At 46.9% G+C, this 20,246-nt stretch overlaps 1 protein-coding gene across 1 annotated transcript in view; it reads right to left on the reverse strand.

Moving 5' to 3' along the window:
• The window catches only part of LOC146783044 (very-long-chain 3-oxoacyl-CoA reductase-like), a 133,586-nt gene that overhangs the window by 81,296 nt on the left and 32,044 nt on the right, over positions 1–20,246 (reverse strand). The window contains exon 2 of the mRNA XM_085638372.1: positions 6,777–6,823. Coding sequence (XP_085494498.1) covers positions 6,777–6,823 — 47 coding nt within the window. The remainder of the gene's footprint in view (positions 1–6,776; positions 6,824–20,246) is intronic.

Below are 20,246 nucleotides of genomic sequence, written 5' to 3' on the forward strand. Positions count from 1 at the left end.
TCCCCTCACACCTGGGCCCGGAAGTGACGCGCCTTTCGCGTCACTTCCGGCCCCTGACACGGAGGGGGGCACAATCAGAATCCCTGCCCCCGCCCCCCCCCCCGAAGTAGGGAGTGGGGAGGGGTGACCGGGGCCCCGGGGCCACTAAGGCGCCGACCGCCGATTGGCCCCCTGCGGGGGCCGCGGTCAGCGGCAAATATATACAGATGTGTGTGTTCCCATCACACGGCCCACACAGATAAAAGACTGCGGTATTTCTCTTTTGGCGTCGGACGGCCACGCCTTATAACACTCCCCTGCCCAGTATCAAAGGCATTGTAGTGGGTGAAGTGGTCCCGATTGTGCCTTAAGTTGGCAGGTTTCAGAGCGCTACCCCTGCGTGCACGAGGCCTCACATGGAGAATGTTCTGAGCTCTCTGTGAGGGTTGCGACATGAGCGGGGCTGGGGCTGCAAATGCATCACTAGGGACCCAATATTTCTTACGATTTCAGCCCTGGTTTCTTGTTTCAGGTGTATTGTGTTCTGTATGTTGTAGTGTTGGTTCGACTTGATAGCGGATCGGATGGGGTCTGGCCTCGGTGCTGACTGGGGATGACGCTCCTCACTGTTCTTCCTCCTTCTCCTCCTATCGTCTCTGACCTGTCTCTGGCCATCTCACGCAGCCCACCCTTGCAGGTTCCAAGGACAGCACGAGGGGAGGTTCGGTGATTTAAAGTGTGGGGTCTGTCTTTGGGGTTTGTAGGGCAGGCATGTACATTGAGAATGGGTGAATGTCTGAGCTACAGGACGTTGATTTCTCGGGTCCATTGTGAAGTTACAGAGTGGAGTAGCTGTGTCGTTGTGAATGTCATCATTGCAAGACTGTGAGGGGAGGGTGTCGGGCAGGTGCAATGCGGCGAGTGGACAGACAAGACAGCTTTGTTTGCCCTGTGCAGGTAACCTATTTAGAGCCTTGCTTGTTGTGCTGTGGAGTTTGCACACTACAGTATCTGGGCAGTTTTAATTCTGTAAATTACGGAGTGTTTTTGCTGCGTTTGCATGTTTCGGGTCAATACTGTCACAATTGCTTTGTAGTCATCAGGTTTGCTTTGGGGTGCATGATTTTCCCACTCTTTTTTTTCTGAGTTTTCTCAAGCGAGAATCCCCCTAGACTCCCCTTTCGATAGTCATTCTCACTAGCCCCGTGATGCAGTATACAGCGGCCGCTTTTGCGCCCTACCACTTTCCAATGTCACCAGCCGCCACTGCTTAAAACACCCGACATCGGTGGGCATTTGTCTACCGAGCCCCTGGTCACCCTGAAGTTACCCAGACTCTGTCCCTTCTGCTTTCAGGTTCTTCTCAGCTCCGATCCAGGCTTGGATCACACTGGACACTTCTCATCTTCCCGGCAGCAGCACTTTGCAGCATCACGCCATTGAAAACGACGAAGATTCCTGACACCATTTGACACCTATGCACCCGGCTTCCCTGGGTTAGGTAACATGTGTACTCCGGTGCTCAAAGTCCTCTCCTAAGTGTCCTTAATCTTTAAAATTCCAACCACGACTTTCCCATAGGATTGTACAGAGCTCACAGCTGTATTTTCACACTGCACGCGTTCCCCGTGGGTCCCCTGTGCCACTACCTTGGGTGGTTCCTTGGGGTCCCAGCGATTCTATGTGCTCTAGGCTCTGTGTCTAGTCAAGTCGTGGTTCTTATACCACTTTCTTAATATATGGTTTGGTCTGCCCCTGGGGCCCACTGTGTATTGTGCTATTTACTGTTGTTCTAGTGTATCAATATTGTGTGCCTTGTTCTCTCATTTCATAAAGAGGTTAGTAGAGAGTGTTTAGAAATAAATACATATATTTTATACATACCTTGTGTGGTTTTCCTTTCATTTGGTCATTCAGGAGTTTATAATCTGGTAAACCAAGCTGCTTTACATTCCTTCAAGACTTAGCCTGAAGGCTGCTCTCCATAGCTACCACTAGGATAGCTTTCAATAAAGGTTGTCTTTAACCTAATCATCAATAAGGGTTGTTTGGACTGGTACAAGGTGCCCACTATAACTAGTGGACAGCATATACCAGGCCAACTTCTCACATTGGTGTGCAGCGGTTGGGATTCAAGCTTGCTATTGCTTTACCAGATGATCTCATTGAGTGACTAACCGAAAACCACTATAGGTATATGAGTACATATAAAACAAGACTAGAATAAAATAAGTTCTACTGAACTTAGAGTTGGATAAGCCAAGGGTCTAGCACACCCTTTCTCCAACTCAAGATAGTTTAGTAGTTCCCACTAGGTTAGGTAGGTGTAACTCCAAACAACACTAGTATGTCTTCTAGGGCAGAAGCCAGTGGGGCTCTGACCACTAAGTATGACCATATCCCATTCCAAGAATTGAGGGGTATGTGTACAGCTAGGAAATTGAAAACATGGAAAAAACCCAGAACTCAACGCCTCATAGAGGCTTTGCTTTTAGATGACCTCAGAAAGACCCCAGGGTCTGATGAGGCAGGCAAGTTGGGTGGGACAGCAGAAGAGGAAAGGTCAGGAGGTGAAAACCTCAATGACCTGGACTCTGATGCTGGCCAGGAGGATCAAGATGATTCTAACCTGGACAATCCAATCCTTCCTGAAGGTGAGGGAGATGGCCTCAGGGGCCTGCTCTTTACCCTACCTGGAAGGGTTAACAGTTTACCAAGAAGATTAAGATCTCCTTCTCAGGAATCTAATCATTCCGGTACTTTTGTAGGGAACTCTATTTCTCATAGGACTTCTTCTCATAAAAGGGAGCCCTCTTATGAGAAGTGCCAATTGCTTGAGTTTGAGAGAGCTAAGCTCAGACTCAAGAGAGAGGAATTGGCCTTAGATAGGGAATCCCTGGAGCTTCAGAGAGCTTCTAAAAGTTGTGGCTTGAGCCCCATGGTGGCAGCAACAGTGTCCCTAGAGGTAGACAACATACTCATGACCATAGGAACCTGAACAAGATTGTCCCTCCCTACCAGACAGAGTGGGGATGACATCCACAAATGGATAACTGCACTGGAGAGGGCCTGTAAAGTACAGAGGGTCCCTCAGGAGCAGTGGGCAGCAATCCTTTGGCTCTCCTTTGCAGACAAAAGTAGAGACAAGCTCCTCACTGTTACAGAAGAGGATGCTGATAATTATACAGTCTTGAAGAGTGCTTTGATTGATGGGTTTGGCTTAACCACTGAACAATACAGGTTAAAGTTCAGAGATAACCAAAAAGCACAGACTCAAGACTGGGTTGACTTTGTAGATTGTGCTACTACGGCTCTAGAAGGTTGGCTACATGGCAGCAAGGTGCATGACTTTTTAGGATTGTACAATTTGATTATGAGGGAGCAGATCATTAATAATTGTCAAAACCAGCTTTTACACCAGTACCTGGTGGACTCTGATCTGACCTCTCCCCAAGAATTGGGAAAGAAGGCAGACAAATGGGTCAGAACCGGAGTAAAGCCCAAGAATCTGGCTGGTGACCAGAAAAAAGATTCTTCCAAGACCCAAGAGAAAGGTAGGGATAAATCAAAAGATAAGTCCACTACAGGGCCCCAAAAGTTCTCTTCTGGGGGTGGGTCCCAAACTCCTTCCTCCCCTGAAAATAAACCTTTTTGCCATGTTTATAAGAAACCTGGCCACTGGAAAAATGACCCCATTTGCCCTAAGGTCAGCAATAAGGAAAATGTTCCTTCTAGAAATATTAGTTGGTAGTAAGGCACCCAAAAAGTTAGGTGGGTTCTCATGGGGAACTGAGGTGGACCATAATTTAGAAAGGTCCCCCTCACAGGCCTCCTGTGATGGTGGCATGGGATTTGCCACTTTTACTGTCGGCCCCAATTCCTTGGGCAAGTACAGCCAGGAGCAACTAATCAATGGTCAGAAGGCGTTGGCATTCAGGGACACAGGGGCTAGTGTCACCATGGTGACATGGAAGCTAGTCCCCCCTCAACAGCTTTTACCTGGGTTCAAGTACCAGGTGACCAAAATTGATGATATCAGGACAGATCATCACATGGCCATAGTCAAGCTCAGCTGGTGAGGGGTCACTGGCCCAAAGAGAGTGTCAGTGTCCCCAAACTTACCTGTAGATTGCCTATTGGGTAATGATCTGTAAATTTCAGCATGGGCTGAAGTTGAATACCAGGCCCATTTGAGAATGCTAGGCCTCCCTGAGAGAGTTGGCGGGGCTCTGAGGGCCACAGCCCAACCCCAGGGAAATTTTGGAATGATGGAGCCTGAAAGAATGGCCCACTCTACTCCACAAGAGAGTACAAGGGTGGAAGAAAAGTCTTCTTCCTCCCAGACTATAGGTAAGGATCAGCTTCCTTAGGGAACTGATCCTACCCCTAGTGAAGGAACTGCCCCAGAGGTGGTCATTCGTCTACCGAGCACCTGGTCACCCTGAAGTGACCCAGACTCTGTCCCTTGTGCTTTCAGGTTCTTCTCAGCTCCGATCCAGGCTTGGATCACACCGGATATTTCTCATCTTCCCGGCAACAGCACTTTGCAGCATCACGCCATTGAAAACGACGAAGATTCCCGACACCATTTGACACCTATGAACCTGGCTTCCCTGGGTTAGGTAACACAAGTACTCCGGCGCTCAAAGTCCTCTCCTAAGTGTCCTTAATCTTTAAAATTCCAACCGCGACTTTCCCATAGGTTTGTACGGAGCTCGCTGCTGTGTTCTCACACTGCACGCGTCCCCCATGGGTTCCCTCTGTCACTACCTTGGGTGGTTCCTTGGGGTCTCAGCGATTCTACGTGCTCTAGGCTCTGTGTCTATTCAAGTTGTGGTTGTTACACCACTTTCTTAGTATATGGTTTGGTCTCCCCCTGGGGCACGCTGTGTATTGTGCTATTTACTGTCGTTCTAGTGTATTAATATTGAGTGCCTTGTTCTCTAAACTCATAAAGAGGTTAGTAGAGAGTGTTTACAAATAAATACATATATTTTATATACACCTTGTGTGAATCTCCTTTCATTTGGTCATTCAGGAGGTTATAATCTGGTAAACCAAGCTTGTTTACATTACTCTGAGATTTAGCCTGAAGGCTGCTCTCCATAGCTACCACTAGGATAGCTTTCAGTAAAGATTGTCTTTATCCTAATCATCAATAAGGGTCATTTGGACTGGTGCAAGGTGCAAGGACCACGCTCAAAACCTCAGTTTCATACTCGACTCCTCCCTCACCATGACCCGACAGATCAATGTTGTCACCTCCACCTGCTTCAACACCCTCCGCATACTTTGCAAGACATTCAAATGGATCCCCCCAAATCCAGAAAGACCATCACCCACGCACTCATAACAAGCAGACTGGACTACGGAAATGCCCTCTATGCCAGAATCAACAAATCCCTGCTCCGCAAACTTCAGACCATCCAGAACACTGCAGCCATACTCGTCCTTGGCATCCCACGACATGAACGCATCATCGAACACCTGCAACACCTCCACTGGCTCCCCGTCGAGAAGAGAGTAACCTTCAAACTACTAACCCACTCCTACAATTCCCTCCACAACACAGTCCACCAATACCTCAACAAAAGAGTCTCCTTCCACCTACCCAAGAAACCGCTACGCTGACCTCGCCCTCACTGAAACCCCACGCATCAGCAGAGCCAGAGCAGCAAAGACCTGGAACAAGCTCCCGATCATCATCAGATGCTCCCCACTCTGCACACCTTCTAAGAGAACCTCAAGTCCTGGCTCTTCGGCTGACTCTGAGCTGCACATCCCCCTCCCCCGCCCAATGCCTTGAGACTCTCACGGGTGAGGAATGCAATTCACAATTCCCTGATTGATTGTTTAATTGATTGAACTTCTCCTCGGGGAGTCTTGGCTGTGCAATCGGGGGACGTTTACCCTGGGGTGACGCTTTCCTCAACTTGTTTCCCACGCTGAGGGATCAGTCAGCAATACCCTGGTTTCACGCAGAAATTCAACTTTACCCTTTTGAATCTCCTTGTTTAACGAGGTGTGCAAGTACCACCATCCTATCATTCTTTTTCTATAAGTGGCACTTCTACGCAAGTTACACCAAAAAAACCCTATACCATTGAAAGGGCTTGGCCTTGCAGAGCCATAGATGGGAAACATCACAAGACTGCTCCACTGCAGTCCACTCTTGCAGCCCGAAGTAATGTCGGCCACGTCCCCCTGTTAACCTATGGAAAGAGCAAGCATCACAGGGAGTGAAAACACACACAGGTATTCCTCACTACCAGGGTGCACGTGCGCTATTTACGCACACAGACCTGCGTTGGCAGGTTGGACACATCGTCCCCAGCCCCAGAGGTGCAAGTGCACCCGCCTGAGACTGCAATGGCTGACGTGACACAGGTTTAACTAACTGGATGTCCGTGCGCACCCACCAGCCTGTGATGGCAGGCAGCACACGCAAATACGCCAGCTTTGGTACGGGTGCGCACCTACGGCGGCCTGCAATTGCAGGTTGCTCATGCATTTAATCATGATAAATGCCAGTGCACCGGTCATCAAGGGCAGACTGGCCCATGTTTCAGAACATGGAGTCCCCGCCACTTCTTAACACGGGTAAGAAGGTCGCGCGCACGTTCACAGTGTATTTACAGTGGGAAAGGTCCCGGAGGCCATTGAAGAGAAACAGTAAAACAAAGGTGGAAAAATCAAAATGTTAAGGGAAACGCTACCTGATAGGAATCAGGACCAACACGGATGCCCATGAAAGGCAGTAAGTTGGCACACTAGGTAGAAACTTTGTAGGTTATTACCTCATGAGCATATGCTTTGCCAATCCCAGATGTCGCTCCAGTCACAACTGCAAGAGAAAAAGAAAGACTTCAAACAACAAGCTTTAGGCAGAAGGCACAGAGCGTGGAGACAACCAGGAACTAAGAGGGCCCAGACCACTGACATGGCATCAGCAAGACACAGCAAAGATTTGCCTATACTAAGAAATACCAGGAGGTGGAGCACAGACATGCCCATGACATAAGAGGGCATGGAGTACAGACATGATACCAGAACTAAGACATAAGAGGGCACAGAGCACAGACATGATACCAAGAAATATGAGGACACAGAGTACAGACATGATACCAGTACCAAGACATAAGAAGGCTTGGAGCACAGAAATGCCAATACCAAGACCAAGACATAAGAGGACATGGAGCACGTACATCATACCAGTACCAAGACTTAAGAGAGCACATATCACAGATCAGATATCACAACCAAGATATAAGAGGTCACATACAGGGCACATACATGATATCAGTACCTAGACATAAGAGGGCACGAAGAACTAACATGATACCAGAACTATGACATAAGAGGGCACGGAGTACAGAAATGCTTGTACCAAGATATAAGAGGGCATAGAGTACATACATGATACCAGTATCAAGATATAAGAGGGCACGGAGCACAGACATGATACCAACACATATGAGGGCACGGAGTACAGACATGATACCAGTATCAAGACATAAGGTTGCAGGAAGCAAACACATGATACCAGAACCAAGACATAAGAGGGCACGGAGAACGGACATGATACCAGAACCAAGACATAAGAGGGCACGGAGAACGGACATGATACCAGAACCAAGACATAAGAGGGCACGGAGAACGGACATGATACCAACACATATGAGGGCACGGAGTACAGACATGATACCAGTACCAAGACATAAGAGGGCATGGAGCACAGACATGATACCAGAACCAAGACATAAGAGGGCACGGAGCACAGACATGATACCAGTAGCAAGACATAAGAGGGCACGGAGCACAGACATGATACCAGAACCAAGACATAAGAGGGCACGGAGCACAGACATGATACCAGTAGCAAGACATAAGAGGGCACGGAGCACAGACATGATACCAATGCCAAGACATAAGAGGGCACGGAGCACAGACATGATACCAGTAGCAAGACATACGAGGGCACGGAGCACAGACATGATACCAGTACCAAAACATAAGAGGGCACGGAGCACAGACATGATACCAGTAGCAAGACATAAGAGGGCACGGAGCACAGACATGATACCAACACATATGAGGGCACGGAGTACAGACATGATACCAGTACCAAGACATATGAGGGCACGGAGTACAGACATGATACCAGTACCAAGACATAAGAGGGCACGGAGAACGGACATGATACCAACACATATGAGGGCACGGAGTACAGACATGATACCAGTACCAAGACATAAGAGGGCATGGAGCACAGACATGATACCAGAACCAAGACATAAGAGGGCACGGAGCACAGACATGATACCAGTAGCAAGACATAAGAGGGCACGGAGCACAGACATGATACCAGAACCAAGACATAAGAGGGCACGGAGCACAGACATGATACCAGTAGCAAGACATAAGAGGGCACGGAGCACAGACATGATACCAATGCCAAGACATAAGAGGGCACGGAGCACAGACATGATACCAGTAGCAAGACATACGAGGGCACGGAGCACAGATATGATACCAGTACCAAAACATAAGAGGGCACGGAGCACAGACATGATACCAGTAGCAAGACATAAGAGGGCACGGAGCACAGACATGATACCAGTAGCAAGACATAAGAGGGCACGGAGCACAGACATGATACCAGTACCAAGACATAAGAGGGCACGGAGCACAGACATGATACCAGTACCAAGACATAAGAGGGCACGGAGCACAGACATGATACCAGTACCAAGACATAAGAGGGCACGGAGCACAGACATGATACCAGTACCAAGACATAAGAGGGCACGGAGCACAGACATGATACCAGTACCAAGACATAAGAGGGCACGGAGCACAGACATGATACCAGAACCAAGACATAAGAGGGCACAGACATGATACCAGTACCAAGACATAAGAGGACATGGAGCACAGACATGACACTAGTACCAACAGATAAGAGGGCACAGACATAATACCAGTACGGAGGCATAAGAGGGCACGGAGCAGAGTCCCTGCTGGACTAGGTGGTCCCACAGGGCTCGCCTGCATTACCCTTTGTGGGTAATGTTTTTTTATCCCCTCTACTATTGAAAAGGCTCTGAATAGGCAACACCTGCACATTTTGCTGAGGCACCATGGCGTCATTAGAGATGCAAAACATGTCCCTTTAACATGGCTGAAAAACGCACTAAAGGCAGAGTTGGGGACCGGCAGCTGCAACGTTGGAGGGGAAACGGATGAAATAAACCCATGGCCCTGATACTGAAAGGGAGGAGTCGGGGAAGAAACCTTCTTCTTCTTTTTGTGCAACTGGCATGATGAAAAAATAGAGATCAAACAGATGTTTCTCCTTTCAGTTTACTACTTGGAAGGAATTAAATCGGTTTTGACATTTTTCCTTTAATTAGATAAACAAATACACGTCAGCTTTCTTCACTTGTTCAGCTCTTTCACTGTGGTGAGCATTACGACTTTTTCATTAGCTTATTTTTACATTTATTTGCAGATAATGGGTTAATTATTTGTACTGAGACATGAAGGATGTCAGACACTGAGCCTTTTTAAAATGATGGCTTATTTTCAGGAACTGCAGCCCATGGATTAACATGCACACAAGCTATCAAAGCAAGGGCCTGGCTGGAATGACTTCTGTGAAGGTGACATTTCAATCAATCAATCAATTAGCTTTATTCGGCAATTAAGTCATAAAAGCACATTTACAGACATTACATATAAATACACTTAAATTACCTAAAAAGTTAAAATTGCAATTAAATTTATAAATGGCCGACGAGCTTGAATTTAAAAATGTAAAAGTTAAGAAGATAAGCATGTCGAATTGTAATATACAGAAGGTAGCTAGACGTTACATTCACGCCCCAACTCTCCAGCTCTCGACTTCAAGGTATTTCTCCATGGGGAATTTGCAAGATCAATGCTAGCTCAAAAGAAAGGAGCTGGCAGGTAACCTCAGGGCTTTTGATCTTATACTCCAGGCCCACCCTAGGAATTTGGCCACTGCTATGCATGTTGGGGGAGTAGGATCGGTGCACAGAATGCGAAGAGCTATGGCATATCTTCTAGTACCCAAAAGCTTGCAAATTGGTTGTAATCTTTTTCGAGGTACCACATACATAGGACAGAAAAATAGAACATGTCCGATATTTTCACATAGTTCAGCACATCTGTAACACTTATCATTTTTACTGCCTTGCTTCTCCCATCTAGAGGTGAATTCTGCTATGGGTAATGTGCCTACCCGTAGCTGGAAATATAACTTACGATCAGAAGTTTTTTCAATAATATCCCAATAATCCTCTAGGTGGGGAAGAACTTTTAGATCAAAAAAACGGGCTGTTAAATGGGTAGAAAGGCCTTGAGTAAATTCCAACTTGTAAACCCATTCCCAATACATTTTTTTCAGGTTTTCTTTGGATGGGAAAACAGTGTTTACAGGGTTTTTCCAAAGATCTAACAGGCCTAAGCTTCCCAGAATAGATTTTATTCCTAACAGCCATGGTATTTTTTGGGACCTGTCAGTTTCTATGATGTCCATAAAGCCACTCCTATAGTGAGTTAGTTCGTCAGTGCACCAGAGACGGCGCCAGTATAGAATTGGACGTAACCTCGCCAGGTGCTCCAGGGGCTTCTTGCCCAAGTCCAATAATAGCGGCCGCAGTGGTGTACTGGAAGGAAGGTTTGTGACTTTACGCAGAAAAGCGTTTTCTAGAGCTTTCAGGCTATTCAGGTTGTTAAAGCCCCAGAGCTCAGCCCCATAGAGGCATGAGCCCAGGACCTTAGTTCCATAGATTTCTAAAGTTGGGGTGATTGGCTTGCTGAGTGAGGTTTTAAATCTAGCCAACAGTGCCCCTGCTTTTTGTTTAAGTTGTAAGCCAGCACGATCGAATTGACAACCCCATCGCATGTCTTTTTGCAATGTTATCCCTAAATATGTGAATGATGACACTTCCTCCAAGGGAAGCTTGTTCATGTATATTTTCCCTCTAAAGGTTTTTGATCCGTTAAAGGACATGAACTTCGTCTTCCCCGTGTTTACCTCCAGGCCCCTCTCAATGCAAAATTCTTCAAAACGCCCAACAGCCTTCTGCAGACCGCTAGGGGTCTTAGAGATTATCAGCGTGTCATCCGCAAACATGAGGATAGGGATACGCGCTCCTGCCAAAATCGGCGCATCAGTGGGGGTCCGGGAGAGCCAACCGGCCACCCCATTGACGAAGAGCGAGAACAGGGTTGGCGCCAAAACGCACCCCTGCCTCACTCCCCTGTCAACCGGGAAGTCGCCAGTCACCTCACCCGGACCACCCCAGCGCACCCTGGCAACGTTTCCCTCATGCAAGCGGATAATCACGGTGAGAAGTTCGGGTGCAATTCCCAATTCCTTCAGGACCTGCCATAGCTTGCATCTTGGGACCAAGTCAAATGCAGCTTTTAGGTCCACAAAGACCGCATAGAGGGCGCCTTTCCCCAAGACCACCGTCTTCCAGTGTAGATTAACAAAACGGAAGACTTGGTCGATTGTACTCGTCCGGGAGCGGAACCCTGCCTGGATTGGACTTAAGATGTCATGGTCATCCATCCAGGTTTGAATTATGTAAAGAAACATACGGCCTACGATCTTTTGGACCGAATCAATCAAACTGATTGGTCTGTAGTTACTTGGGATTGATTTGTCTCCTTTTTTAAATACAGGGACAATTTCAGCGCCCTTCCATGAGGGCGGAATTTCTGCTCCCTGGGCAATTGCATTGGCAAGTCGCATAATATAGCTGGACCAGAGGCTTCTGTCATCAGTAAACACGTCGGCAGGGATGCCATCCATTCCCGGGGCCTTTCCCCAGACAACTCCGTCTAGTGCTCTGTTCACATCCTTCAGTGTAAATATGGCCTTTTTGTAAAATACATAAGGAAAGATGTCAGCAGGGTTTTTTTTAGTGGGCGCGGCGTATTAGGGTTTAAAGTGCTCTAACCAGGCGTTCTGTGGTACGCTATTTTGTGGTTTCTCCGCTATACCACCCCTATCCCATTTATATGTGTCCCAGAAAACTTTGCTATTCTTGCTTTTTGAGGCCACAAGGAGATCCTTCCAAAGTTCATTTTCCCAGGTTACCTTTGCCTCTTTAAGAGATTTCCCATATATGGATCTGGCAAGTCTTACAGAAGTTGGGTCTTTCTGTTTTAGTGCACTACCTAGTTCGTCCTGGGCTTTCCTGCACTTGTTATTATACCAGCCCACTTTTCGTTGGGGCTTGGAACTCCTTCTAGGGGCAGATTTGAGGAAATATTGCCGCAGGCCCGCAAAAAGCCTTACGTGAATTTCCACTATACATTGGTGGGAGTCCTGGCCCTCGGCCAATAATCCCAGTTCTTCTAGTGCAATAGTGACTTCTTCTTTTATCGCTAGTACAACCTCTGGGTCGTCAGCAACCCGTTCCCATTTTAGATGGCGCATATCGTTAGACAGGTGGTGCTCTGGCTCGTGTATAGTTTGTAGCTTTTCAATAGCGCCAAGTAAAGATGAGTTAAATGATGAGACTAGCGGGTGGTGGTCACTCTCGATTCTATGAACTACCTCCATATCTATAAAATAGGGCCAGAGTTTAGTGTGGATCCATAGATAATCAATTCTGCTTGCCCTACGACCGTTATCAAAGGTATTTGCCCCACATTTGTCAGACGGGCTCCTGCCGTTGACTGCTCTCAGATGACTCCCTAGACATAATCCGCTTAGCTGAATTGCTGCCCCGGACCACCTTTTAACCGGAGCAATCTCAAGGGGAGGAATTCCCCAGCTTGCGTCTTCTTCAGCAGTAAGCTGGGATATGTCATGGTCCAGGGGCTCAAAAGAGGCATTAAAGTCGCCTGCTATGATAGGCAAGTAGTTTGAGGGCGAAGAGTCGATTAACTCTTCCAGTAGTTGTACTACTGGGGACTTTTTCCCCCCCGGCTGACCTCGTGCATAAACATTAAAAATTTCGAGGTTTACCCCGCCCTTTGAAGCAATCTTTACAGATAAGATGTCTTCGCTAATAATAGAACTTTGGGTGACTCGACATCCTAGGTTTTGTTTGATCCATATAGTTAGTCCTCCTGATGGACGACCTCTGCCTCTTTTTGAGGCTTGGATATAATAATTTAGAAAACCACTGCAAAACAGGGGGTCTGTCAACCAAGTCTCTTGAAAGAGACACATATCGAATTTTGATATGAAGCCCAGCCATTCAGGATCTACTATTTTTTGGCCTAGGCCTGCTATGTTCCAGGACATTATTAACAATTGTCCATTTGCTGGCAGTCCGTCCATATGAGGTCTTGGGATCCCTTGTGATTGGCTAGAGCTTACCTTTGCTAGAGGAATCAATTTGTTGGTACTACTGGTACTCACATTAGTAGAAATATCGACCTCGACATTATCAGTCATACCAACTGCCGCTGTAACAGAACTCAATGGGGCTGTAAGTCCGATCCCGAGCGGTAACCGGTATGTTTCCGCCAGCTGGCACAGGACCGGTAATGTTTGATTAATGATGTCTGTGCCAGCATTGTCGTCCTCAGTTAAAATAAGACTGGCTGTCCGTTTTTCTACAAAAGTTACATCTACGGTGCATGGGTGTTTCCTTGGCCTAGAAGAGTTTGATCGTCAATCACAGTCTTCCAGGCCAGAGGACCTAATACCATCAGACTGTGCGTTTGGGCATCTGTTATTCCTAGACCATGTACCAATATCTCTGTCGCTAGAATCTACTATGTTGGGCTGTTGTTGATTGCCATAAAAGAAAGACAAATGCAGGGAGAGAATAGGAGAACAAGGGTTTGGGTTCGGCCAGTGGCAAATATGCTCAACTGCCCTTCGCTCTCTGAAGTTGATAATTACACAATCTCCTTCTATATTTTTCTTTTTTGGGCCCACCCAGTTGACTCGGCGTACAAAGAGGATTTCTGTTGATACATTCTGGGGTAAGGGGCGATTGCAATTTAACCAATACACACACTTATTCTTCAGATCCCTATGGTCTTCCCTAGTGTGTAAACCCAGGGGTTTAACTCCTGCCAATATTATCACATAGGGACTTGACTCAGGGGGGAGGTGTATGTTTGGGTGTTTCCTTATTGCTACGAGGCTATGAGCTTCCCTTTCTGCTTCTTTTGTCACCTGGCTACTAGTGGTTATCGCTTGTGGATTCCCCCGCTCTCCGGGTTACCTACATAGGGGATGTGCATTGCGTTCCCAGTTACCTTTTCAGACGGGTTAATTTTAGCGATAGTTGGGTTGAGAATGGGTGCAGTATCAGTGGTTGGGACATTTTTGGTTGGAGGATTCTCAGTAAGTTTTTCACACCCCCGGCAGTTGGTGACATATTTCTGCCGGGACTGTGATGAAGAACACATCAGCTCCAAACAAGTCAGTCTATTTTCTATACTATCCAACCTATCGTAAATTGGTTGGCAAGTTTTAAAGAAAATTGTCTCCAATTTCCCCCAAAAATCTTCACCCGGGTTTTGCAGGTCCTTAGGCGGGGTCAAGGAAGACAACATTGGGACACTCTCCTTCCCACTGGCTGGGGTTACTCCTTTGGGATCAAGAATGTTCGCATGTGTGGCCCCAAGGCTGATTCTTCTGGACTTCACTATGTGTCCAGCATTTGGCGGTTCGTTCCGCTTTCTCTTGGGTTTCAGAGTTTTCGAGCCTTCTTTACTTATTGAGATGGGTGCTTTAGCCTTTAAGTTCGTGGCAGACCTAGTCTTTACACTTTCCGACACACCAATGGTTTGTGTTAGATTTGAGGAGCCCTTCTTTGATCTGGTGTTGAGATTAGCTCCCTCAGAAACTGGGATGCAGTACACTGGTGAATCGTTACAGGGGGAGATAATTCCAGGGGCGTCCAACACAAGGCATACGTCGCCGGTATCGGTTCCTGGTTCCATATTACGAACAGGGGAACGTATTTGTGACAAATAGCCCAGCGAGGAGCGTTTGTTATTAAGAGAACCCAGCGACAACCGCTTCTCAGTGAAATCAATCTCCCTGTCCAAAATGGAGGAAGCTCTTACCAAAAATTGATCAAGTGTACCGACAAGGGACTTCCGGCCTGTTACTGGAGCAGTAGTCATCATTCTGGGGGGTTAATTAACTCCTTGCATACAGTCACAATTGGCCAACAAGTACTCTGAGCACCAAATCCGTTTTTGTGAGTTAGTATAGTACATTGGGGGGGCTCAGCCCACTATATTCAAGGAAAATGTCAGCAAACTCCTTGCAAATATCAAACAGTATCTAACAGTAACAAACCTTGTGATGAAGTTCGACGAGGGAGGGCCCGGCCCGGCCTTACACGGTCTCCAACGGGCACAAACGGGCCCGCCCTTGGCCCGGGCTTCGCCCGCGCGCGTCCCGCGCTGCGGGGGCACCTGTCAGGCTTTATGCCGGTTCTGCGGCAGCCGCGTAGCGTCACTAGCGTGCTCGGCCGCCAGGGATGATGGGATTTGTAGGCCGTTCCCCTCACGGCGGCGTTTGAACTGCAATGGCCCCGATGGTTTCCTCCTCCGCTGCGAGCACCAACAAGCCGTTCCCCTCACGGCTGATTAGGACACTGAAATCATCAACAGCAATTGGGCCGGCATGGACATTCCTCCCATCTCCGGACAGATTTGAAGCGTTGAATGCCTCAGCTAAGCTTCCGCCTCCATTCAACTTCAATACCCGAAGGCTCGGGCAGGTAATGGAAAGCTTGCTCCGAAGTAAGTGACAGGCTAGGGGCGGTACTAGCGGTGACATTTCATTCTAGCCGTGCTCCCAATGAAAACATCAAAGGACTCATTGAAACCACATGAGCTCTACTCTTGAACCATGATGCCTCCATGCTTGCCGCGCTCAATGAGCAGTTGCTGCCTGACCCGCGTTTGCCCTTTTCTTACAGCTCCAAGGTTCTTGGTTACCTCTTCGCTGGTACCCAACCTGCTGCTCATCTATGAATCAAGTTTGGGTGCACAGTGATCCCGCAAACCATAAAAAGGGATATCCTTCCTAAGACGGCGTGGCGCACCCACTATGTAGCTGTAAAAGAGTGTGGGAATACCGATGGACGTCATCTACTAGGGCACTTATATGCAATGCTACATGTGTCATAGGGGACCGGGCGGCGACCTCTGCCTAGAAACATCTGCTGAGAGACATCTGCTTTTAACAATGGGAGAAACTTTGATTCCATCTATCAGACGATGAGGAGTTCCTTATAAAGTCCTTGTGGTTGTGTCCTGAGGAGGTCCTTTAAATAAATGTAGGAAGCCGAAACGTTTCAGTAGGGGCAATTATTCATAGAAAGAAATTAATTAAATAATAGGGATGAAGAGTAGTAGAACAATACGTTTTCACTGTTTAATGAATATGCCTCTATAGGTAGAAACCTATGCACTAGCATGGTCGGTAGTGTGCTGGCTATAAGGATAAAAGTACTCTTTCTCTTCTTTGTAAAACTTGTTAATAAATTTTAGGTGGTTCGCTTTTTAATTCTGTGTGAGATGAATGACTATGTATTAATAAAATTTGTTTTTGTAAATTACATTGAAGTTTAATACGATTTGATGAGAAGTACAAACAATGTATATCTAGAAAGAGATATTTTAAAATAAAAACATATTTTTGCACATATGAACTAATGAGATAGATATCTGTAAATAATAGGCAGATTATATTATAACCCAGGATAATTATTTCCATGTTGACAAACCCTTTTTTTTTTTAAATGCCTTAAAGCTGCTTTTAAATGAGTCAAACATTAAAAGCCATTATTTGTATACGTCATGGCATTTAGGATTGCAGATCTGATCTTAAGAAGCGTGCAAGGCTCAGTCCCAGAAGACCTCTCTGCTGGTGGCATTCGCATAGTGTCGGCTTCCAGAGCTGACAGTAAGAGCCTTTGGGCCTGAGCTGCACCTGCAGGAGAAACAAAGTGCAGAAGGAGGTTGAGGCTGACCCAGGGAGTCATGTGGTGCACATTCTAAGACTGCCTCTTGGGGATGGGTTTGGCAGTTAATGGCCATTACCTGAATTTCCATCATCCCCAAAGATTTTGGATTGATTCAAACTTCATGCTACTCGATGGATCCCCCATCCCCCGTCCTCCCCCCACCACCCAGTAATATATTTATTGTATTTGATTAATTAAAACCATTACAAAATGTACACTTAAAAATGGATTTGTGCTTATTAAGACAAGAGAAATATGTCTCTAAACACTTAAAGGCTCTAGTATTAAAGCGCCTTATTGGGCTTGTTCTGACGAGGTTCGAATGTCTGTGCTAAACTTCCTTGTGCGCTTTTTGCATTTACACGGGGCTCAGCTCTTCCTTGCTTGGATTCTACTAGTGACAGGAATTTCACTAGCTTCCCATTTAGCTGCGGGTCTTTGGAGTCGAAGCATGCAATCACAGGCTGTCTCTGAGTTTGAGTGCCTTGCTCGTTAAAGTTCGCTTTGAGCGATCCTACCCTTTCCTCCTTTAGGTTGGTGCGGGAGCAGATTAGGTGTTCCATATGCTCAGTTCCGTTCCCACATGGCCTGCATGCGTTGCCACATTTCTCCCTCTGCCATGGTGGGCGGTGCGGAATGGCTGGTAGTATTCCTTGTCTATGTTTTAAGAATTGTTCATTGGTCTTCCTGGAATACCCAAAATTGAAGCCTGCCTGTGACCGAAGGGATTTGTAGCCACTCCGTGTCATCCAGGCGTGGCCCCTGCGGGCAAAGACAGCTTTATCTTCACCAAGGAAGAGTTTCTTGATTCTTTTTTTGCTGCTTGCTGAAAGAGCGAATGGGTAGTTTGAGTTTCCCGTAGGTCGGCTAGCCCGGGAGTGATAAGTGAGTCCTCCAAGAACTTTCTGGCCAGCGAGTTGGATATATTACAAAGTTCTTGGGAGATTAAACATAACTCTAGAGGCCCTGGCCATGGTGGTGTCCAGCAGTTTTGTGTCCCTGCCCCTCAGGGCTTCACTGCCATAGGTGATGGAGGATAGAATTTTAGCTTGTGGTACCCAGAGGAGAGGTGAAAGGATGGGCCCTGTAAGTTTTGTTTTAAACTGCCTTAATGTTGTTTCTATTGCCATCCCCTTCCTCCTAATAGCCTCAAGTTAATTGGCGAAATGGCCACCCTCGTCGATGGTTACCCCTAAGTATTTGTAAGCAATGGTGTTCACAATTGGAATTTTTTCCAAATACCAAGAGTGGAACCGTCATTTGCCGTTGATTGTCAAGGTTTTTGTTTTGTTGATGTTCACTGCGTACTCATGCATTTTGTTGAGCAAACGTTGCAGGCCAACTTGAGTGTGGCTTGCCAGGACGACATCGTCGGCGTGCGAGATACTGGAGATGGCATTGCCACCGAGACAGGGTGCATGGGCTGAGTGCTGATGTCATGTCTGCTGTGTACAGGTTGAACAGTGTTGGTGTAAGCACACATCCCTGTTTGAACCCTTTGGTAGATGGTATGCACCTCGAGAGATGGGTGCCGTAACCTAATTTTACCTGTATCCATGTGTTGGAGTGGAGGTGTATTAGGAGGCTCGAGAGCGCCGGTTTACTCCACAGTCTTGCTCCATTAACATTGTCAAAGACTGCCTTGAAGTCGAAGAAACAAAAGTGAATCGCCTGTTTGATCGATCTGGCCTTGTCAATAAGCGATGACATAGTTAGTATGTTGGTTGATGTTCCTGTGTCTTTACAAAACCCTGTTTGATGAGGGGGGATTATTTCCTTCTTATTTGCCCAGTCCTGGAGCTCTATCAATAAGGTTCCAGGGAAGTATTTTGCCTCTATGTCTAGTAGTGCAATTAGACGATAATTGTTTGGTGAGGTTTTGTCGCCACCCTTATAAATCGTTGAACTTATAGAGCCCTTCCATGAAGCAGGCAGGAGCCCGGACTGTCTGACGGTATGGAAGAGGGGGGCCAGTATTTCTAACCAATACTCATGATTTTGTTTGAAAAGAGCTGGAGAAACCCATTTGGCCCCAGGCCCCTTCTCTCCTTCCTTTTGAAATTTGGTTCTTAATTGTTATTGTCTCAGATCCCTTTTCCTCTTCCTCTGGATTCCAATCAGTTTGGGTGGGATAGATCCGTTGATTATCCAGGTTTGCTTGCAGACCAGGGGCCTCATTTACGAGAAGTGGCGCATCATTATGTGAAAGCAGTGATGCGCCACTTCTCAGTGCGCCCTCCTTGCGACACCAATGATGCGTCATATTTACAATATGACGCATCATGTCGCAAGGAAGGACAGATACGTCAGTATAACTGACGTATCTGTCAGCACAAAAAGTGGTGCATTGCTGGAGTTGTGTCGGAAGCCCGACGCAACTCCAGCAATGTTCCTTTCACATGGGGCAAGCCCCATGTGAAAGGGCCTGCGTCACCCTCACGCCTGCCATGAGGCAGGCGTAAGGTTGTGACGCATTGGCATCCTAGAAGTGGCGCAGTGAAATCTCATAGATTTCGCTGTGCCACTCCTACAACTCTTTCGGGCGGGGGAACGCCCAACCTGCATACATTATACCTGACGCAGGTATAATGTAGCGCAGGGGTTTACGAAGTGACGCATCTGCCTAGATGCGTCACTTCGTAAATATGGCGCAACATGGCGCATTATTTACGCCACCTCTGCGTTACTTAAAGTGACGCAACAGCGGCGCAAAACTGGAGCAAGGGGCTCATAAATAAATCCCCAGATGTTTGTTGATTTAAGTGGGATTCTGAAAATGTTGCCATGAATCCTCTCTAATGTAAGTGATGTTAAGCCTCCCTGTGCCGGGTGTAGAATTTTGTTAACAGTAGCCCAAAAGCGCACGCTGTTTGTTGTTTGGGAGTCGTGGTAGAGTTTTGCCCAAAATACAGTTTTGTTGGACCTGGTGATATCCCACTTGAGCTTTTTGATTAGGGCTTTCCTTTGGCGGAGTAGACACTTTGAGTTCTCGTCTCCAGGGTAAAGCCTCAGTGATCTGAGAAGTTTGTTTACAGATTTTTTAGAGTAATTTCAGTTTGATCCTCTGTGCACTCGTGACCCTCCCCATGACCCTTGGACCATGGGGAGGGGTATATATGGCTATAGGTGAAAAATAACTTGCAAGTGGGACTGAAAAGGTCTCCATGTGCTAATCGGGGTGTCAGTGGAGTTTCTGTAATCTTGTAGCAGTGTTTTTCCAACCAGGAGAATCTACCCGGAGTTTACTAGGGACAACTTGATTCTTTTTAAGCTTAT

This window comes from Triturus cristatus, chromosome 12 (assembly GCF_964204655.1).
Source record: "Triturus cristatus chromosome 12, aTriCri1.1, whole genome shotgun sequence".
NCBI lineage: Eukaryota > Metazoa > Chordata > Amphibia > Caudata > Salamandridae > Triturus > Triturus cristatus.